Below are 23,391 nucleotides of genomic sequence, written 5' to 3'. Positions count from 1 at the left end.
TATGGTTGTCTTTCCGGGAACATGGTTTGTATTTTTTTTAATTATAACCGTAGCGTTTTAAGTAGGTTTTTAGTTAATTGTTTTTTTTATATTTTTTAATTGTAGCTTCTATCAATTTTAAAGTTAGTTTTTAATACAGTCCTTGATTCCTAGGTATATCTTATTTTATCGTATATAAACTTATTTAGTATTTTTAATCTTAGTAAGGGCCTTTCTGAAAACCACTGTATTATAAATGAATGCTTCCTAATAAAATATTATTATTATTACTTCAACTGAAACGTTCACAAAATTGCTGGTTGCGCACTAACCTGATAACGTGGAGAGAGATTTCAGTTTTTTATCAACTTAAGTTTTCACTATTGCATAATTATTTCTATCATTATAATATTTATGCTATGATAGATTATTATTATATTATTGTAACATATGTCTTTTTATCGTAAAAAAATTGTGGTTATTCATCGTGGTAGAGTACAATAATAAATTATTTTTCGTTTGTCTCACGACGTAGTCACGTGTGATGGAGATCGCGACGTTTCGACTGCACACTACTAGTCATAATCATATCAACAGGGATAATGGAATTGAAATTCCTGAAGCACGGAAGCCCACGATTAAAAAACACAACAACAGGAGAACTGTGCGGCAGCGGACCGCTGACGGAACAACAGGACACAGAAACAGCGAGGATCGAAATGCACCAATCACAGCTGTTGAAAACCAACCAATCACAGCACAGCAGCGTGCTTTATAAGTTTACACACAACCAGTGTGTAGTCGAAACGCCGCGATCTCCATCACACGTGAATATATTTTTTTATTATAATTCAGTTTTATAAGTATTATTACATTTATATTCAGTAAATCATTGTATTTACATATTGTATTTATATTACTCAATCAGTATTTACCTGTCTCAGTAATACATGCCATCAGCTTGATCACGTGAGGATGAGGTTTCAGTTTCTTCATCAACTCCAGTTCTGACAGCAGATCCTTTCTATCAGACTCCGGAGCATTCGCTACAAAATAACAATAACAGTGACAAAAACAATGGTGATAATGATAACGTTAATGAAGATGATTGTGTTAATAATAATGATTGTAATAATAATAACATTGATCACACCTTTCAGCATTTTAGCAGCAACAATTGTGTGTCCCCCGTTACCATGAATATCCCACGCTGTTGCCTTGGCAACTTGAGAAAAGGCTCCTTTACCAATAACTTTAATTACTTTGACTTGCTCTCGATTAATTTCCCAGCTTCGTCCTGACGGATGAAGGGGCATGTACATTCCGCTGCACGGATTTGTGTAGATCATGGAGTCACCAGACGGCACCATGCTGAAGGACTGGTCAGGTTCTGCAGGGCTAGCTTGAGCATTCTAGTGAGGAATAACCACAAATTGGAAACGTTAGATCACGGACTATGTCACTTTATTTCATTGACATCCATGACGTTCTATCGCCAATTTCATGATGGACAAAGTCACGTTGCAGGGTTTTGCGAAAGGCGCACTGGGTCATATGAATCATTTTGTTCATTCAGTCATTCTTGAGCAGGCGCCTGATACTTGAGATGGAAATGGCCACACTGCATTAAACCACCGACCGGTTAGCTCAGTTGGTAGAGCGCCGGACCACCGTGCGGGAGGTCTCGGGTTCAATTCCCAGACCGGACCAACACTCAGGGTCTTAAAATAACTGAGGAGAATGTGCTGCCTTTGTAATGACATCTGCAAATGGTTAGACACTCTAGCCTTCTCGGAAAAGGACGATAAATCGTAGGTCCCGTCTCCTGTATCTTCAGTCTTATAGCAGGGGACGTTAAAGAACCCACCGCACTTTTCGCAAAGAGTAGGGCACGAAGTTCCCGGTATTGTGGTCTGGCCTTTGTGTTGTAGTAAATAACAGTACGTGTAAAGCGCATTTGAACATATACCATGGAAAATGCGCTATAAAAATGCATTATCATTATCATTAATATCATTAAAGGTTGTAAAATGTCATCGCTAGAACAAACCATAGTAATGAAGAGAGTACATAAGGGCATTTATTTTGTTATAATATTCACTTATCGTTTTGACTACGCCTACGTATACCTGTCCATATTTGTCAGTTCGTGGTTTTCTGCCCTTCCTCTTCTTTTTTGATCGTTCCACATTTGCATAAGTAGGCTCGGCCGCTGGACCCGAAGCTTGCAGACTCTGAGCAGCCTCTCTGCTAAGAGATTGATGTCCATCCACTAATACATTAGAATACACGCCGCCACTAAAAGAGATTATAGTGAACATTGAATCCTCTTGAGTACCGCAAAATTTCAAGGCCTTTTTCTGAGGTGGGAGGGGAGCACATCATCGATCGAAAGGAATTTCACATTTGAACATATTTGAACATATAGGATTACGCTGTGTTTTCCAGGGGCACTCAACAGACCGTTTAATTTATTATCGCCTACGATTTTCGGATTAAAGTGCGATGAAAAACTGGGGACTTTTTTAGCTCAAACTTTCGTAACATGGGAAAAGTAATGTATGTCTGTTGTTTTCGGAGAGAGAAAAATGTCGTTTTGGGTACGAAAAAAGAGCAGCTGCGATTTTCGAGAAGGCAACAATGGCTCTTAAATTCGGTTAATAATATTTCGTGTCCAAGCGTATCCGAAAATACACGCTTTTCTCAACGTTTAAAAATAAGACTTTACATCGTACAAAAAGGACACCTTTAAACATAAAAACGGTGTTCCGACACCTATAGTAAAATTGTTGAGTGCCCCTGGTTTTTGCCAAATCCTTACAGTTGTTGCTCAAAAGTTTTTATTTAAGTCAGTCGCTATGAGTCAGTTGAAGATGAAGATAATAGATCCACGAGGTGCTAATGAGCCCTGCTGATGTCAGCTGGAGCACCACCATTACGTAGAAAAATATGCCTCAAAAAGTAAAAGTCCAAGTGTAGAATAAAATTAAATTCAGTACTTACGCCTAAAAAATTCCATGGAAACAAATCTAAAACCTTTACTGCGTTGGCAAAGCAATATCAGTTAAGTTATTTAATTTCAGTACTTACAGCTCGTCCGTAGAAGTTGCGTCTGGAAAAGATAGCAAAAACACAAGATCAGCTACTGCTAAGGTAACCGGGTATAACATATATTATAGCAAAATAATTAAATGTTTTACTAGTTAGACAGATGCTTTTCGATTTCTAAAGGTTGCTGGAGAGTGGGGATGGCGCAATGGTGAGCCTCCCACTAATGTGGATTCCGGCCAGGTTCCATATGTGGGTTAAGTTTGTTGTTGTTTCTCGCCTTTTTTTCCCCTTTTTTTTTCGGGGTTCTCCGGATTTCTACCACCCACAAAAACAACATTTCAGAAATTCCAATTTGACCAGGATAGTGGACCTGCATGAAAACCAGATGGGTTTAATGATTCATACACAGCACTTAACACCTTTTCACACCTCACTGATGAGATAAGCCTTATTTCCAAACTAGAAATAAGGCGCTAGAATTGACATGGCTGGATGCCACGGGAGAGAAGTCTCTAACTTTCCATGTTAACTATACTGGCAAAACTTCTCAACTGTTATAACATTACTGTTAGCATGTATCGTAAAGTAATGAGAAAACATTTAATCATTACCATGACTTGAAGGCTTTCTTCGTCTCCAAAGAATAATTATTACAGCAACACCAACAATAAGCACAACAACAGCTGCAGCAGCTCCGGCGTATATAGCAGCGCCCTTTCCGTTATCCTCACTAGCACCACCAGATTGGATACCACTACCACCTTCTGGTTCTAAGCCACACAAGAATATACAGCAAATAACTGATTAAATTCAGGTCAGCGAAGTAAGTTTCGTCGCTGAGTACGTAAACACTGTGATTGGTGCAACTTAAACTTGGAACCGATTGCATAATAATTCACATGGTGTTAGTTAGCTACAATGATTAATTTAGTTCTGGTTATATGACAGGCATAGGAAAAGCGGTTTAATAAAAAAGTATTTTAATGAAAGAGTATTTTATTACTTAACTATCCTAAAGTGAAAATTTAAAGCAAAATCAGTTAAAGATATGAGCAAGGGTTTTGATATACATAGGCAAGTAAAAATAAACGATAATAACGAACGACGTTTCGAAGTCGTCATGACACCATTTTCAAGTTCAAAAATGAAAAGAATAAACTGTCAGAAAAAGTTCGCTTAAGATTAACATAATAAAATATGCAATGTCACGCAAATAGTTTGGCTCGGATTGAGTCTGATTGGACATTTAGAGAATAAACTGTCAGAAAAAGTTCGCTTAAGATTAACATAATAAAATATGCAATGTCACGCAAATAGTTAAAGATAAAAAAAGAATGAATTTTTTAATATCGGTTCTTTGCTAAAAAATATGTTTTTTTTTTCAATCCAACTCTGTCACTCCGAGTTTTAAGTTTAGATTTAGTTCATTTATCCTCCCATTTCGTATTCCATTTGTCATATTTTGAAAAAAAAAAATACTGTCAAAGTTTTCGCAGGCCTATTGGCAATTTTTTATTGCACGGTCAAAACCATCACATACATTTCTATGCATTTAAGTACGTCAAGAAGGTACAAGTATATGTTTAAGATACATTGCCATTCATCATATCAGCTTTTAATGGCACATGACTGCAAATCGTAACAAAGTTACCCCCATTAATGAGGAACATACCTCGTTTCACCTTGACCCTCTTGATTTTACTTTCCTCTATTTCACTTTCACCATGCACGTTTGTTGCAGTAACCACAAATTCATACTCCTTGCCTCTCTCCAGCTCAACTTTCAATTCTCTAACTGAGGTATCTGTAATTGTCTTTATTTTGGTCCATTCTCTTAGTCTTCCATTAGTCACTTTTCTTAGGTACACAGTGTACTCTAAGATTTCTCTTCCATAGCTTTGTGGTTCTTTCCATTTAAGTGTAATAGTACTGTCCGTTACTTCACTAGGTATGTCATCCATTTCCACAGCTGCTGGGACCCCTGACGCTCTGACTCTCTTGACCTTTCCGCCTTCTTTGAGACTTTCACCAAATACGTTTGTAGCAGTAACCCCAAACTCGTACACTTTGCCTTTATCCAATTCAACTTTCAATTCTCTTGCTGAGTCATCAGTAATTGTCTTTATTTTGATCCATTCTCCTGGTTTTCCATCAGTCACTATTCTCTGGTACACAGTGTACTGAGTGATTTCTCTTCCATTATTTTGTGGCTCACTCCACTTCAGAGTTATCGTGTCGTCTGTAACTTCACTGGGCAGATCTTCAATTGTCGCCGCTGTAGGGACTCCTTAATTAACAAGCATTTCAAGGCAAAGGAATTTAAAAAAATAGTACTAAAAAGTTGCTCTTTGAAAGGTTTTTACCACGCCATTAATTCAAACTTATCGAAAATTTGGTATTGCCATGTTTAATGAGATTCATCTTTTAGTGTAATCGTGTATCGGCATGTCACTGAACCTCAATGGTAAGTTTTTTAAAAGTCAGGGTAGGATTATTAAATTTCATTCTCAATACAAGTTTACGACTGATTTCTGTGAAACAGAATGAAAGACCGTTCGCTTTGAATTTCTAGTAGCTAAACCAGGTTATTCAATTCATAACTGTTTTTTTTTCTTCAGCTTTACACATGACATGCTATGCATATCGTTATTATGGGTCCGTAATCAAACAATCTTCCTTGAAACAACTCAAGATACGGTTCACTATTTTCTAACATAAGATCTTATATATATATATATATATATATATATATATTCCTATGGCTGGTTTAAATTTGTTTTATTACTCTTCATTGTTTCTTTAATTATAAAATGGCCATTAAAAACTGATAACGTGTGACGTTACATGGCTGAAGCACGTTATCCCTGAAAGATGATTCAACACCAATCATTTACCTTCATACTTAGTCTTCACTGTCTTTTCTCCAGCAGGTCCCTCAAACACTGCATTCCTGGCAAACACCTTCACAGTGTAATTGGTATCTCTGTACAGACTTCCAACAGACAGACTTGTTGTACTAGGGTCAGTAACATTCGCATTCTTTATCTCAATGCCACCCTTTAGTATGACCACTCGGTATGCTGTGATAGGACTCCCTCCATCATCAGCTGGTGCAGTCCATTTTACTGTCAGTGAAGTGGCTTGAATGTCTAATTTTCCGATGACGACAGCCGGGGCGCCTGGTTTCTCTAGACAAAGTAAAACGTAACGACGTAAAACGATTGGAAATAGCCTATTCTATGTTTTCTTTAATAATTATCACTAAAGGTCAAATGAACAGAAATTTCAAAATGCCTTTTTAACCAACCAAACGCAAAAACTATCCATTATTAAGTAAAATTAAGAAAAAATTTTGCTTTCCGCGCCTTAAAGAGTGAATAACAGCAAAAAATACGAAGATTTCCGAAGGCTTCACGAAAACGTTTTTGAATGACTGCGCACTGAAATGGAAGGAATAAAACGAGTTTTTTTCGTCATAATTGGTTTCTTTGAAGACGTCCGCAGACCGATTCCACAGACTTCACCGACGGCCACGTCTACGACAATGCACCAATCAGTGTTAAGCCCGAGGAGGGGGGGGGGAGGTGGGGGGGGGGGGTTAACCACGGGAATTTAATCGTGAGGTCAGTCCCCAGGGTAGAGATTTTGATTGTGTGTGATGTCCCCAGGGTAGGGATTTTGGTCGTAAATGATCTCGTGCAACAAGGTTTGAAGGACATCTGACCACCTTCCCTTGCTACCGGATGGGGATTTTGACCTATCATTTTGTCCCGGGGGTGGGGAATTTGCCTTTTTTTCAAGAAAATGTCAAAATCCCCACCCCATGCCCGACGCTTCCCTCCCCCCCCCCCTCCTTCTCGGTCTTAACATTGATAGGTGCACAACGTCTGGTGGAAAATGAATTTATATTTTACCTGAGAATCTCGCAATTTTCCGGAAGTATTCCGCTTATTTATTGCATTAAGAACTAGTTCCCGCTGAATATTCAAAGAGAGCGTTTAAACCCAAATAGAAAAACCAAATATTAGCCGTCGTGGCTGAAATAAAATACGCAGAATTTCGTCCTTTCACGTTGTTGTTCGGCAGAGAAAGGCTTTGAAGTGTACCAAGATTCAAAACGCACGTGCATAGTTAACGCACGTGCAGATAATAGCTGTTATTGCAGTTGAGCCAGCGATAATATATTCTTTTGTTAAAAAGGTATGCGAACGAGGCGAAAGGGTCAACAAATCAGTGAACACAATGCAGAATGACCCTTAAGCCTCGTTTGAATGTCAAACCGCTGAGAACTCCAATAACAGCTATTCTGCTCAACGTAAAATGCTAATGAGAAGAACAATAGAGATTCCTGATTTGTTTTCACACCAGCGTGCATCCTACCGAGTCTCACATGATTATGCAGAACGACAGCAAACAAAACTTTAAGCTTTTTTATAACATAGCTAGCAGAGCCCAACAATCAAATTCAGTATACGTAAGCGTGCTCAAAATCTCGATGGAGCACGCTGATGACGTAATCGACTAGTGAAAATCTCACTGAGTAAAGTACATACGCTGTGTTTCGCGAAAGCGATGACATATTATCTTCGGAATATGAAAAGTGAATCCTTTCAATATTTTTCCAAGGATACGAGCTACAAGGTAAGCTGTATCTTATTACAAGACGGAGAGCGAAAGAGAAAATAAATTCGATTTTGCCGTCAATGTTGTTTGTTTGCTTTTCTTCATTCAAACAACAACAACTAACGTGCGAGTCTCGAAGGACGAAAATCATTTTTTCACGGTCCTAACGTGGAAGAATGGGCCAACCATGAATGACAACAGCTCGATGACACTAAAAACTAGCTGCCTGATGAAAGTTTTCGCGTTTTAAGCATTACACCAAAGCGTCTACGGCTCTGTTGTGATTTTGCCGTTCGGGAAAAATTTACTTCATCGAGCGCTTCATTCAACTACCGTTTTCAAAAATAAATGTTTATTTACATCAATTACAAATAAAATCGGTCCACAAAAATACTTAAAACTAAGCATGGAACCGAATTCTTTGATTCTTTTAACCCTTGGAATTTGTTCGGCTGTTCGAGGTTGTTTTGTTTTAATTTCCTTCCACTCAGGAGTAAACATTTTAATTTTAATTCAGCGAAAACTAACCTCAGAATCAACAGCAGTATTTGCTGTTTTCGTCATTTTTTCCTTCGCTCTGCCACCGTATAAACTTAGTCAATTTATCAGCCATTTGACACAAACTGCTTCAATCGTGTAAACTTGTACATGTGTAATTTATTGCTCGACCGCTAAGTTTATGTTCTCACACTGCACACAATAAACACAGTTTTTTTTTACCGCGGCCGGTTTTGATGCACACACAATTCCACCGGCAATGTTATAAAACAATTGGTTCATGCTTTTAAGCTGTGCTCCATCGAGTTATGGAGCACTTGGGAAGTTTGGAGAGCACTCAAGAAGCTAGAGTTGCCCTCGGCTATCGCCTCGGGCAACTCTTACGCTTCTTTCGTGCTCTCCAAACTTTCCGCGTGCTCCATTTACCTACTAGAAGATGGTTTTCCATGTTCTATTTAACAAATAGATTCCATTTTGCCGTACGTCTGTTCAGTTATAGATCACAGATGACGTCAAAATGTGGTATGAACAGAGAAGTGGCCCACGAGGCGCTAGCCGAGTGGGTCACTGATGTTCATACCACATTTTGACGTCTTCTGTGATCTATAAAGGCTGGTTCTCATATGATCGCCCCGATCGTCTCTGTCGCTTCTGTCGTTTGCAAAGTCTGAGGTGATTGGAGCAAGCAAACTTTTTGAAGCGACAGAAGCGACGGAGGCGATCGGGACGATCATATGAGAACCAGGCTTAACTGAACAGACCCACGGCAAAATGGAATCTATTTGTTTTATATAATAACACAAGACTTCGGCACACTTCAGTTTGAGCAATGCCGCCGTAAAGATGAGCTAAGTTGTTTTGATTTAACTATTAAGTTTTCGTTAACACGAAGCACTGTTATAATCCGATTAATTAAATAAACAGAAAAATGGTCAATTGAAAGTCAATGAAAAAACTAACCTTTATTCCGATTTGGAAAGTTGTTTAAATCTGTAAACATAACCGAAGCGTTCAACCGCAATTCGTTTGTTTCCCGTGGCGTTGTCCAATAATTTTGCACAACATCGGTCAAACTTTCATACAGATTTCGGATAATTTCTCGAATAATTCACTGTCTTCAAGCTTGTTTTGCCCAGTTAAATGCTTCGAAAGGTGAACGATGCTTGGCGTATTGTTTCTCACTGGACATTTGTAATTAATATCAGCTGAACTTTTTTGCTTTGTTGTGGCCTCGCAAGTTTGAAAAACTTTGCCGACAACTCTGATTTGGACTATGAACTCTGATCATGCGCGCGAGTCACACCACTGCGTGACGTCATCCATGTGTCTGTACTCTAATAGATCATAAGTAAGAACCAATCAAAATGCGCGTAGAATTCAGGTTATTATATAAAAGAAAATAATGCACGCTTGAGGTCTAGAAAAGCTGCTAGTGGATGCCCGAGCCGTCAGGCGAGGGCATTCAGCTGCTTTTCTAGACTTTAAAAGTGCATTATTTTCTTATAGGACATAGGAAAACCATCTTCTAGTGGGTTTAGAATATAGCATTAAAAAGAGCACAAAACTTACAAGACTCGCGGCCGCTCACGGCATTTACAAACGCACGCAACATCGGTATTAGTGAAAGTTTAGTTTATTCTTTTCTTTGGCGGCTTCTTTATAAGTAAACCAAGATACCATTTCATTCATATTTCCTATTTATAGTCCTTTCTCTGACTACCATAAGATTCTCACAAAGCCGACAAATTTAGTTGAAATATTTACGCATTCAAGTTTGGTAAAGCCTACTTCAATTTCATTCAAATGAAAAATTTTCATACGTTCGTTTCGCAGCAAGTTTTTCAAATTCGCCTCTAATTTCGATTTAAAAAGAACAAGAACTGCAAGCAGTTTATAATCGTGCGGGTAATGTTTGACCACCTGACCTCTTACAGTCCTTTGGCTTAAAGGCACGGCACCACACAGTAAAAAAAATCTTTAGAAAAGCAGTCACTTGAGAAACACACAAGTCGTGTTTGCGTTAGTCACGGAGTGAACGTGACATGAATTTCCTTTACCACGCCATCTTTTGCTTTTTAAAACCACATGCCTAGCCGGAAAAATGCCTGCTTACGCATGCAAATATTTATTTTGTTCCGAATGTTCAATAAAATAAACCCAAACCAGTTCATTTAAAAGAAAGCCAAATCACGCCAAAATAAAGAGTAGACTAAGGCCATCCAATTGACAACCTTTTGGTAATTCCCCTGGCGCGATGACGTGTATCCCGTGCTTTGACATATTCTTGCTGAGCTTGGAACTTACGTTTCGATAACGTTTCGATTCTCAAAATACCGTAAACTCAAAAACGTTTCGATTCTCAAAATACCGTAGACTCAAAACAAAAATTGGGATATCCAGAAAATAAGTCGTCGTTTTGCAATATTTAACACGTTCCGGGTAAATTGAACGACTTGTACTCGCTCCGAGCCAAACGCTTGAGTAACACAACAATAAATATTTCACACAAACAGAGCGCAGAGTATTCAAACAGAAATTAGGTGAATGATTATTTATATAGCTACAAGCGAGAGATCGCGTGACATGGGTCTGACGTAGTGGTAGTTTTAAATAGCTTGGACATGTCCAAGCGGTCTTTGTTTTCGCTATGTGATTATATTCAGCCCTCTCTTCTTGTAAAATATGGAATGAAACAAAATTATACATTTTAGAGAGTAGAGTGTTCATGTTAAATGCGAGTGATCGGCTGATCTCTATTAAAAATATTAAATCTTGCGTGACCGGTACAGAAGAGCCGGCTGGGCCGCGTGGGTCTGGATCGATTTACCGACAAAAAAAAAAAATTCCGTGCAGATTATGAATCGGGCCCAGGCCCCGCCCGATTAACAAAAGTGGAGTGTTCTGTCTTCAGATTGTGGCTAAAAAAGGTTTCTTACCTCAAAGCGTTTCTAGAGTCCGGCTTGTTTTGCTAGATAATTTCCAAACAATTTTGGGCAGTTCACGGCAAAATAGTGGCGTACACAACTCCAAAGAAAAACAACAAATTTCAACGATTCTTTCTTCATCTGTTGCTTCCTTTGGCACTGTCATACTTCCATTTAAGCAAGTAAAACGTTTCTGATAAAAACGTTCTGCTTTAAAGCATCATTTAAACAACAAAACAAGAAAATACAGGCGTAGTCGACGAAGTCGTTCAGCGAAATTCGACAAACAATTCGCACATCCGGGGTACCGGGCTTCTATAGTTTTCAGCTATGTTCTATAAAAAATAATGCCCGCTAGAATTCCATCGCGCGTATACAGCGACTATATTCTAAAACTCGATGGAGCACGCTAAAGCATGAACCAATTGTTAATTTAAGCTTTAGCTATTTTATTTTAAAAAATGCGCTTCTCCGAACAACAACCAACAATCAATCAACTGAAAAACGGCCGAACAGAACGAAATAACTGCTTGAAATGTCACTAAACACATTAATTTAAATTCTACCGTGCGGTCTGCGGTCGTCTTCAAAAACACCAATTATGACGTCACAAGTTTTTATTTCCGACAATTTTCCGACAATTTTTCCGAGCACTCTACGATTATGAAAGCCTAAAAAAAGTATTTTTCAACTTGCAATATCTCTGCGATGCAATGTCCGATTACTTTGAAACTTTGGGATATGTTTATTTGGCTCTTAATAAGCACATGGGCAAAAAAATAAAAAAATCGAAATTTCGGTTCATTTAACCTTTAATTATGTTTTCAATAAAAAATCACTTTACCACCTCATTCTGTTAAGAATGGTTTGAATCTGATGAATGAAAAAGGAAATGAGAAAAGAGGAATTCCAATATCGAGTGCCGAGTTTGGCAAGGTACGTGCAAAAATACAAACTTGTACATTTCCATTTCCTACTTTCCATTTCATTTCGGTTATACCAGAAGGTTGATAAGCAATGAAAATGATGTTGAAGTTTTTCCGTTCTAATGCATCAAAATGCAAGAAATGTACTTGAGTAAACTAAACAAAATGCCTAGAAAATCTCTTCTTCCAACTACTAGCCAAACATTAGCTTAAAAGTCAGACCATTGCAACCACCAAAGCCCCACCAAAACAGAATTCTAACCAATAATGGTTTCTCGAAACCTCAAGTAGAACCAGAAAAAGGCAAAGACCACTTACTTATCTGTTGTACTTTCACTATCTTGAAATCGGCAGGAGTGATTCCATTGTCAGCATCACACTTGTAACCACCAAAATCTTGATCAACTTCCATCTTGACATCCACTGTGCTTTCTTTAGCTGTGACTGTGTTTAGTTCATTTCCATCAGGTTTGTACCAGGTGAGTGTTGGTGTAGGAACACCATCTGATACACACTTCAACGTCACTGTCTGACCAATCCATGACTTGGCAGCTGATTTGATGGCTTCCTTTATTGAAGGCGGGTCTGAAAAGTGAATACAGTAGAACATCTTGAGTTGTAATATGAACACTTCCCTATCCTATTATGAACACTTCAGCTAGTCCAAAAGAGACTAAAATCCATTCAAAACCCTGTCTTTATAGTACCAACACCTCTATTACACGGACCCTCTTTTCTGTCATACACTTTGAATGTAGCTCTTTTTGTAAACCATGACGAAATAGCAAATGCGTGACAAAGATTTAAATGTCGTGTTCACTTCAGTGGGATTAGCTTTGAGCTATTAAAAATAAAAGCTCGGTTTTTGGTAATATCAATTTTTCACAAAGAAAAAAAAAATGAATGATGTTTTTATTATTAATAATAATAAGCCGCGGGTTTGCCTCTTTGTTTGCCATTCTTGCAGTAAATGTCGCATACCATCGAAGTTCATTTGTAAGCACAGACATGATTAATACTTTCTATTTAAGAGTGTTCTACTATAAACCAGTTGTCCCGAAATGGTCATGAATTTTAGTAACCATGCTTTTTCATTTGTAAGCGCAAACATGATTAATACTTTCTATTTAAGAGTGTTCTACTATAAACCAGTTGACCCGAAATGGTCATGAATTTTAGTAACCATGTTTTGTCTTATGCAGATTCACTTTTTGCGCGTTAAAAAAATACAAGAATGCGTTGTATTTTTAGACACCTCGTGTACGCGAGGTTGTGAGGTAGGTGTGGGACGATTCATAAAAAGAAACTTCACTTACAATGAACCACAAGTGTCACGTGTTTTTCATCATTCCCTGCTGAGTTGTTGGCTTTACAAGTATACTGTCCATCATCTGCTCTGTTTATACTACTGAACGTCAAAAACGCTGTTTTCTTCCCTGAACTCTTCACTATTTCATTTCTCATCCATTTTACATCTGGGTTTGGTGCCCCTGATGCTGTGCAGCTGATATTGACTTTGGATCCCTCATTGTAACTTGCCTGTTCTGATGATATGCTTATCTGTGGTGCCTCTAAAAAAAGAATGTCGATGAAGTCAAAGCTATATTAGCTCACTGTTACACATTATGTGGATGAGCTTGCATAAAGGCTCGAGTTTGAAGCTGTGTGCTGAATTGCGTGAATTCTGTGAAAATGCCTGCTCTCTTCCTCAGTGGTTTACCAAGCTAAGTTTGCTGTTCAACAAAAATTCTTTATTTTGGAGTCAGTGTAGCCTCCTACGCAGGTATCATTGTGACTTGTTACGTGATGAAACGCGTCTTATACACTATAAATGCATGTTTATATATCGTACATACATTTGATTTCATTTGAAAGAGACCGACAAATGGAAAGAAGCTTTCATTTTAGCCAGCGCAGAAGGCGCAAACAGTGGACGGAATACGACTTGTGCTAAGAATAAGGAAACAACGCAAACTGGAAGCGATCCGTCGAGGACAGGACGGATCGAGGAATGAGGAGGGCCTCTTCGGCTGAGCCAGATAGTGGAGGTTTCCTTGGCTTGGCATGAAAAATTGTGGGTGGGTCAAAAAGGGTGGGTCAGAAAAACTAATGCACTGCATAAGTGATGGGTCATGGTTAAATTATTCATTAAACTATTGACTGTTGTAATGACGGCATCTATAACAGTGCAAGTCAATGATGATGATCGCTCGTTTGTCTTCAGCGTCCCTCGTGTTAAGGTGTCTATCAGTTATTTTTTTAATTTAAGGCCAGGTTCTAGGAAAATTAATCAAGTAAATTGCCAGAATGCATCCGTTTTCTGTAGACTGAAGGGCGCTTTGAAGTTCGTTGTTTCTTGTTGTCGCAGCCTAACAACAAGTCTAGAAAAGAAATGTTTCCATTTTCTTCGATCTCTCAGATAAACTGGATGTTGACCCTTAGTTAGAAAAGGTGAAAAGCAAGCGTCAATCGATTATTTTCCTTGTGTACAGAAAATGTGTCGTTAACGTAGTGTAACCAGAGGGAAATAAAACATAACTCACCTTTAACTGCAAAGTACACAGAGTCAAACTTTGAAGTATCAAAACTATCCGTTGGAATTATCCTACAGCCATAATGCCTTTCATCACTTTTTCTGATTGAGCTTAGAGTGAAGATGACGTAACCAGAGGATACGTCACCATTTCCACTCACACGTCCAATGTATGCTGAAGGGGCTGTTACTGAAACGGGGCCGTATTTGGATAGAGAAATCAGTTTTCCACTATTCTCAAAGCTATTTACTCCATCTTTCTTCAGTCCCCAGTCAACTTTATCAGCATCACCAGAGAAGCTCCAGGTAAAGTTAACAGACGAACCAACCGATCCTGTTACAGTCTTTCCGTCATACTTTGAAATGAAACCAGTCTGACATGCTGAAGAGATAAGCCGGAACTGAAGTCAATTTTTATACCTCAAGTCAACTGTCAGAAAAAAAAAGGCATTGCTTCTCTTTCATCATCTCTGCCAACACAATTATACGAGAAATAAATGCTTCTTAATGGGGCTCCCGAGCCCGCCGAAGGAGCGCTTGAGCAGAGACCCATACCTAAGAAAATTTGTTAAACCCGTCCTTATGTAGGTACGTACGTCTATCCGTCCGCCACTTGCTCTGCGCATGCGCATTGATCTCGTAATTTGGAATCACGCACGAACATTACACAGGAACATTTTGGACATTTTAGTTTGACGTAAACGAAATGAAGGGCGAAAAATTATTGCCCCGTTGTTCAGTTTGTAAGCTGAATGAAAGAAGCGAAAAAAGCGAGTAGGAGAAATATATGTCTTCGTAAATATTTCTTGCATTATCTCCATTGGACATACGATTCAGGTAAACAGGAAGATCCGAAAAAACTGCTGAGCTAGAGTCATGAACGTTACTATAACAATCTTGGCATTAAGGTGGCTCGTAATGGTTCAGACATGTCCGTCTTTAGTGTTCTATCGCAACTATACCAATAATGTGGCAGGTGACAGTTCTTGTTTTATAGTTTTGTCTTACCGACAAAAGGAAAATTTTTGCAATTTTTTTTACAAAAAAAACCTGTAAGCAGGATTCCGAGCTACGTTTTTTTTTTTCATTAATTTAAAGTGGCTAAACCCTAACTACAGATTTTACCTACAGAACAAGACTTTTTTTTTGTCGGTTAAGCTTTGTTTGTTTTGTCGTATTCGCGAGCATTCAAAAGGGACAACTATATAGAGCAGTCTGTGACATGTCCGGCTGCAACGCAGGCTACGCATTCAGTCGAACATTTTTAGTAATCGAAGTCATGTATAAATAGAACTAGCGCCAGTTTTCCGGGAATGGCGATGTACATCACTGGGGCATTACCAAATTCACTTACACAGTTTTAAATAGAAATACTTAAAAATAATTTGGATAGAAGCAGACGGACTATAAAATTTAAGGTTATAAAATAAAATGTATTGTTCTCTTTCTAAAAACTCTAAACCGGCAGTTTATACTATCTGCGACGCAGGCTATTGACTGCGGCGTGATATATGAATATATATAACAGGAAATAGGTCACGCGAGAATCATACCGCCTGTTAGATGTTAAAACCGATCAGGAACTATCAAACACCAACAAGAATCCGGTAGCCAATAATATCCGGAATCGATTGAAACTGCAAAGCCTTTCTTGTTGTTGTTACATTAACTGTTATTGATTTCCACAGAAACATGTTTCAGTGCTTTGTAAAAACAAAAATTAATTAATACAATTAATGCTACTCAAGTGTCTACTGGTACGCTTGGATACCTTCAGATTGTTCCCGAAGATTGTTTTATTAAGGTAACGGTGCTTCGTTATTCAGTAAAACTGATGTACGTAATGTTGTCTTAAGTCGGTCCATGGCAGCGAAAAGAGTAATATACTTCCTTCCATTCCATTTCATTTCCTGCTAAAGTTTGTTTGGTAGTTTAAAAAAATCTCCGAAAAACGCGTGAGACGCGGATCGGATGCACTTTGTCAAAATGTAAATTAATGGGAAATGTCGTTCACTGATGCGGCACAATTTACTTGTCGACCTGTCATAAAACAGTTATCTAAGGTAGATTTTGCCGATAAAAGCACTAGAAAGGTTGCCTTTAGAAGTATTTGACGTTAATATAAGGCTAGTATAACCTCAAAGCAGTCGCTATAAAAATGAAACTGCGTAACAGTCATTGGCATGAAGCCCTATATCGTCCAAAATTGGACACGAATCGATACTTATCAAACGCAAGACACAATTGAGAACTTAGGACATATCATGATTTGAGCTCTAAACACCCAGTATTCTAGACGTCACATACTCAAGTCTTTACAAGAAATCTACAAGGTACATTACATCGATTCAGATATTCCTGCAGTTAATGGACTTCATGATACGACGCTAGGTGAATCATTTGACGGCGGTATCGCATCGAGAGCGCGAGTCGAACACCCGAGCTCAAGGACGCAGGTTTGCTTGGACAATAAACCGCTTTGTTGAAGTATACAAGACAGCGCAATGATACTGAAATGTTTTTTCTCTGATCGCAAGTAATGCAACCAGGAAGGCATCAATACACGTTTGAATTGAGGCCGAATACAGCCTAAAAGATTGGATTTATAGAATGATACATACCTACGCGCGGAAGGAACAGCAGTGCCAGAAGAACACAGCAGTATAAACAATTGCATAGTGAGTTTATAAAACTCATCTTATTGTAATCGATGTTTTTGGAGACAAAGTTGCAAGGTCTTTGTAAGATGCCAGATCAAGCTTGAGTTATTAAACATGATGTTATAATTAAGAAATGTTTCACTTTGTGAAGGTTTGTCATAAATCCTTCGTACGCTCAGCCCTGGGGGGAGTGGGTGGGGGTACTAAAAAATATTTCATATTGGGAGCCTTTGCCCCAACCCCTTCCCTTTCATATAAAATTTGTGACAGAAAGGTAACCCTTTTATTTTCCTCCGATAGAAAATGATACGCATTTGTTAACGTACCTACAGAAGGGATACAGCATCTTACCCTTTTTTAATCTTTCACTTAAAAAACCCTTAAGGTGGCTCCATAGGGTTTCTTGACCGCGCGAAGAATGGGTACGAAAGGGCGAGCTTGAAATGCCGGCAAATCAAAACAAACATGGCGGCTTCACGCGAGCGTGAAATTTTCGGCGAGAAAACGCGAGACTTGCTTCCTGCCAATGAAATAACACCTGTGCTTTCCTGTGTTGAGCAGATTAAAGAGTTTACAACACCCTAAAAAGGTTTTTACAACGTCCGCGGTGCTTCTGGCCGCTTTTGTGAAGTTCGTACGATCGAAAGCAAAAGACAAAATAAAAAATAGTCTCCGCGATTGTGAGATACTTCGAGCAGAATTTCAGAGATTCTACTACATAAAGGATAAAGGTATGTCTCTAAGCAACCTTGGGGTTAACAGATATTCGCACAAAACCCGACAACAACGGGAAACGCTCGTCTTTACTCATCAACTCGTATGGTTCGAAAGTTCGCGCATGCTCAAATAGCGATCTTGGACAATTTCTATTCTGATGACGTAATTGTTATTCGGGCGAAAATAGAAATTTTCCCCTTGTAATTACTAGAGTTTCCTTCGGTGAAATTCCTTTAAATTTGGCATAGATGTGATACCTTTTTAACTGCCCCTTTTGCCGTTTTTTTAAAAAAATTTGTAAGCCAGTTTTTTTGCTTAGTCAAAAAAACACAAAATAGCCAAAAACGCAAAAACGACCTGGACGACCCCTACTTTTTTTGTTTTTAAAAGTTATTTCTCATCAGATTCAATCCGTTGGGAGAATTTCAAAAATTTTCACCGAAGAAAATTAAAGAAATTTAAGATCAAAGCCATAAAAACACCAAAAAATAGGACTTTTTGAGAAGATGTAGCTCAAAAACAAAGGCCATTATTTAAAAAAAAAATAATGCACAAAATATTTTAGTCCTTGTTTTTAATATTTCGGCAGCTTTTATTTAACTAGTTTAAAAAAATAACGCGAAAATGATCTCTTGATGGGTATCACTTGTGCGCGCGCCGTAATATCTCAAAACCCTATGGAGCCACCTTAAACTGGAATACTTAAATGAATTGACTGTTCGTTGGGTCTGTTCGAGAGATTTTGTCACATATCTAGTAAATGGCCCATCTCACCCCTTTGTAGCTCAGTTGATTAGAGCGCCTAACCGGTATCTGGGAGGCCATGGGTTCGATTCCCGTCGGGGACATTGTTAAAAAGTTCATCTTCATTAACTATCAAAACGTTAGGAAACACAGCTGTAAATCTGAAATAGCAATGATGCTCAGGGAAATAATAATACACTTGTAAATTCCAATTCGATCAGGAACAGTGGATGAAGAGCTGCTCTGTGGAAATGCCACTGCAAATTCCCATTTATTTATTATTTTTTTGAAATTTATTTTACAAGTCGACCTCACGAGTGAAGCGAGGAACGAAGTCGCGAAAGGTCTACGTTCGGGCGGGCCATAAGTACCTGAGACCAATGCTATGACTTTATTGAACGTCTAGAGGCCTCGCTAAACTAGGAAACATTGTTGCAGAAACATTGTTCCTTGTCATGTTTTCTAGGTGGCTATTAAAATTAGCGAGAAGCAAGGAAAATGTTTTTCTGCCTAAGTGGCTAAACGGGTCGAATCTTTTTTCTAAAAATCTCAGTATATGTATAACAGCATTCACACTATTTTCCCTACACTACAGTTTAATTGCCTAACACTTTAATTAAGTAGATAAAAAGAATAAAAAAATTTCCCTTCCAATAGTGTACAACCACTTCTCCAAGGTACAAAGGAAATGAGACGTTTACTAGATTCTTCTTGATATCTTTGGTAATAAATTACATTGTAATTCTGCAAGTTATTGAGTGTTTTTTTTGGAGGGGGGGGGGGGGGAGGGGGTGTGGAGAGAAGGAGGGAAACAAGTATACTTAATTCGTATTTATATTTGTAATCTGGATTTTTAGTATTCTTGATCTAAGAACTTCTTCGACGTGTGTTTTTTGTGAAAGATTTTGTATGCTGAAATGATTTTAGCTAGGATAAATTCCACAAAAATAAATTTGTGCTGATATTTTATGTTCTGTGCGAAATGTGTTTACTTGTGTTTACAAGGTTGTCAAGACAAAAAAATCTATTTTCGGAATCTTCGTTTCTCTGGGAGCAAAGCATCCCTGTGATCTCAGATCAATGATCCAATTTTTGATTTTCCCAAAGAAACGCACCCTAACACGTCTAACACAAGGCAACTGCAAAAACCAACCTAATGAGGTTTTAGCTTAAACAGGCTTAAGGGTCCCAGGACGGATGTGTGTGTGTGTGTGTGTGTGTGTGCGGGGAGGGAGGGGGGGGGGGGCAATGAGGGATGGGTTAACAGAGATTTTTACAGTTATTAGCTGTCTTTATAAAATTAACTTCTTGATTACACAGTCAGCGGGTGATACAGTTATACAGCTGTGAGATCTTCAATGTTGGCGTACAAACTGTTGTCATATTGTTTGAGGTTGACGTACGTCTGTAACAGAAAGACATTTCACATAATTAGTAACGTGTCGTTTGTGAGGGGAACTTTCCACTTACAACTTAGGCTGCATTCATTATGTATCCTACAGGGGGGGGGGGGGGGCAGAGGATTTTAGGGGGGGTTCTCAAATTTTTAGAGCAAAAAAAGGGGGGATATGAAAATTGTTAAATATCTACTGGGGGGATGCTTATTTTTTGTAAGATTCTGTCTAGCTTTTGTAATAGTTTTAAAAAAGTGAAAAAAAAAAAAAAGATAAATACAGCAGCTTAATTCTTTCAAGGATTGTAAGCAACAAGGGTACCTCTATTATTCTGAGAGACTATAGTAGTTATTTGAAGTTTTCAAGTAGTGTGCCTGGCCTGTAGATGTAATGTTTCGATACAGCATAGAAAGTAAAACATCAAAAATGGAAACATTTAATGCAACCTCACTAAGCAGTGTAACTTTATTGAATCAATGAATGCAAAAGAAAACAATGTAATTCAGTGCACAGTTTTATGAAATTGAACAACAAATGTGCACTTAAATGTTCAATGAGAGGATATGAACAATATGACTGGAAAACTATCACGTCCACGTTTGAAAATATGAACAAGCTATACGTCGAAGAACTTAACAAGTATTTAGACCGTCATAAACTTTCTCTCCTTGGGAAGAAAAATTATAAGATAAGGAGAATAATGGCACATGTCGCACTTGAGAGGAATGATGCTGAACGCCGGAAAATTAGGGTGAAGAGGATGGCAACAGCGGAGATGAATCCGTGGATGAGTGTGATAGTGAGAGTGATGATGATGATGAGGTTGTTGCTTTTGTCGACGAGAGTGACAGTCAATACTCCTGGTAGTACTCATACACGAGCTGGCAGGCTATCTATACCTAATTTGCGCTACTTAGACTGGCTGGCATAGGTATGACATAAACTGTCAAAACTCTCTCGATGTTGTTATTAAACATGTCTCTTGAAATCTCAAACATATATACCTTATTATAGGAAATTAACGATACTTGTTATTAACGCGAATTTCAAAAATTTGCATTAATTTTATTGATGTTAACTTTTTTACTATAAGGATTTAACCAGAACCTTTCTTGAATTTGCGTTAATTTTATTGTAACGCGTAAATTTTGTTCGCGTTGTTAAAATGCTTCGTTATATTCCTATAATAAGGTAGTGTACTATTATACAGATATTTATTTTGATATTTCTTGTGAGGGAGGAGGGGGGGGGTATTCATTTTTCGGCTGATTGCATGGGGGGATTATAAAAATTTGTATGGACCTTGGGGGGGATATAAATAAACGAGCCGCTGAAAAAAAAATCCTCTGCCCCCCCTGTAGCATACATAATGAATGCAGCCTTAGGCCCAGGCCAAACGTCGAACTTCACATGAGACGAACTAAATTGCAATTTTTATCGACCCAAAAAGGTGAAGCTCGATCATTGGGTCAAACGTCAAACATAATTCGTCAAACCGATCGTCGAACCAAAGTCAGAGCAGCAAGAAAGAATATCGAGGCTAAATATACAATAACATACAAATTATCAATTTATTCAATAGGTTCGTTTTATGAAAATATCGTCGTTTGTCACGCAATCGATCTTCACACGGTCTATCCGTCTGAAATAGACAGATAGAACATGTTGGTCGATCCTAATTCAATCGGACGAACTCAACTGAGTCAAACGTCAAACTTATGCGTGAACAGTTTAGTTCGTTTTATGTGAAGTTCGACGTTGTCCCGGGCCTTAGTGTGCTGAAATGTTACCAAAAATGCTATGTTATGAAATGTTAAAGTGAAGCAAAAGATAAAACTAAATAATAGAAATACATAATTATAAAAAAAAAATGATCGTGTCTCAATTTTCTAACCATCGTAGCTCAAGGCTTGTATTCCCAGATGTAAAAATATTTTTAAAAAACTGAAATCAATATGGAAAAATAAACTTTATCAAGTTTGAAACACTGAACATAAATTACATGTTACAAACATTTCTCATTACTGAGTTTACCCTGTGGTTTCTGTCCATGTCTTTCATCGTTTCCTTTAGTTTGGCAAACGTTGGTCGATCACTTGGATTTTTTTCCCAACAGTTCAACATAATCTGGTATCTACAAAGAAAATAAACAGACATTCGAAACAACGATAGAAAAATAAATATAATTAACGAAATAACGTAGCTCGCCCAGACTAAGCTCGCCTAGATTTTTTTAAAGCACGTCCCTTCAAAGTTGAATTGCTGATACTTTAACAACAACAACAACAAAGTTAATGGAACTGTGTCACGGCTGAGTTAAGTTTATTAAGTTCTGCCTAATATGCGCTATGAAACAATGTTTCCAAAGAAATTACTTCTATGGATCTAAATTACAAAACCATAGCTTCATTGCAACCAAATGAGTCTCCTGGGCGTTGCAATTTAAAGTTCCAGGTACACTCCACCACGACGTATCTCTTCAGACCTCTCAAACTTTACATACTTCCTTAATATTTATCCCTTGTAATATGCAATCATTCTTCCAAATTGCACAGTGTATACATGCAAATTTCTGTAGCACTTTAATAGCCCTGGCTACACTATTTTAAAGTTACAAGCAAACGAGATCACCTTTAAAAACTGTTCAGCCCAACAATATTTCAAAATCCCATATCGCAATCCGTTTCAATCTTCGTCACTTTTCGCCATCTGAATTTTCTTTTGTATTTACTGTGTTATTGAAATGGCCCTTCACTGCTTTAAGAAGTCATTTTTATATTTCACTGAGTATGACAGTCTGAGTATGACAGTTTCCATGCCTAAATTTGGCTAACATCTGGCTGACACAGTCCCGTAAACTAAAGCAAAGACTGATAATACTCGAAATCACGTAACAATGAGATTTAAAGCAATGCAATGTAACAAAAACCGTTTTCAAAAAAAACTGGTTGAATATTGTTTAAGAAAAGTAAAATATTCTTCGATACCAAATTTTTTTTTAAAGACATAAGACTATTTTTCCAGCATGATGAATTTACGTAAAATAAGCATCATCGTAACGTCTCATCAACTGAAATCGAATGTAGCAAACTGGACAAAACGCTTTTAGAAGGTGGTGCTATATACGCCCTGTTGGCTGGAAGTGACGACTCTATACACTATACGTAACAAGATATATGTATGTATTTACAGTTTGCTATCCACATGTTTTGGTTTTGGCATTCTGAATCCTTCTTGAAGTTTCCTGGCGATTTCTCGAGCTTTAATTCCAGGGTACGGAGATCCACCTAGAAGAGATGAAGTGATGTTCCTATCATGAATGACATAAAAACAATTCCTAGA

The 23,391-nt window shown here is 38.0% G+C and overlaps 2 protein-coding genes across 2 annotated transcripts in view; both read right to left on the bottom strand.

Annotated features, from left to right (window-relative positions):
- LOC144662521 (uncharacterized) overlaps window positions 1-23,391 on the bottom strand; it is a 183,105-nt gene that overhangs the window by 6,013 nt on the left and 153,701 nt on the right. The window contains exons 12-19 of the mRNA XM_078523343.1: window positions 12,320-12,586; window positions 5,925-6,218; window positions 4,703-5,317; window positions 3,642-3,800; window positions 3,070-3,091; window positions 2,109-2,277; window positions 1,133-1,391; window positions 915-1,025 (exon numbers count right to left, since the gene is read on the bottom strand). Coding sequence (XP_078379469.1) covers window positions 915-1,025; window positions 1,133-1,391; window positions 2,109-2,277; window positions 3,070-3,091; window positions 3,642-3,800; window positions 4,703-5,317; window positions 5,925-6,218; window positions 12,320-12,586 — 1,896 coding nt within the window. The remainder of the gene's footprint in view (window positions 1-914; window positions 1,026-1,132; window positions 1,392-2,108; window positions 2,278-3,069; window positions 3,092-3,641; window positions 3,801-4,702; window positions 5,318-5,924; window positions 6,219-12,319; window positions 12,587-23,391) is intronic.
- LOC144662658 (uncharacterized) overlaps window positions 19,073-23,391 on the bottom strand; it is a 35,728-nt gene continuing 31,409 nt past the window's right edge. Inside the window, exons 16-18 of the mRNA XM_078523520.1 lie at window positions 23,240-23,336; window positions 22,084-22,183; window positions 19,073-20,060 (exon numbers count right to left, since the gene is read on the bottom strand). Of these exons, the coding sequence (XP_078379646.1) occupies window positions 19,992-20,060; window positions 22,084-22,183; window positions 23,240-23,336 (266 nt within the window). The 3' untranslated portion in view covers window positions 19,073-19,991. The remainder of the gene's footprint in view (window positions 20,061-22,083; window positions 22,184-23,239; window positions 23,337-23,391) is intronic.

The sequence above is a fragment of the Oculina patagonica genome, chromosome 8, assembly GCF_052425735.1.
Source record: "Oculina patagonica isolate OP01 chromosome 8, crgOcupat, whole genome shotgun sequence".
NCBI lineage: Eukaryota > Metazoa > Cnidaria > Anthozoa > Scleractinia > Oculinidae > Oculina > Oculina patagonica.
The sequence above is the reverse complement of the archived record's forward strand: the minus strand, read 5'-3'. Positions and strand labels throughout refer to the sequence as shown.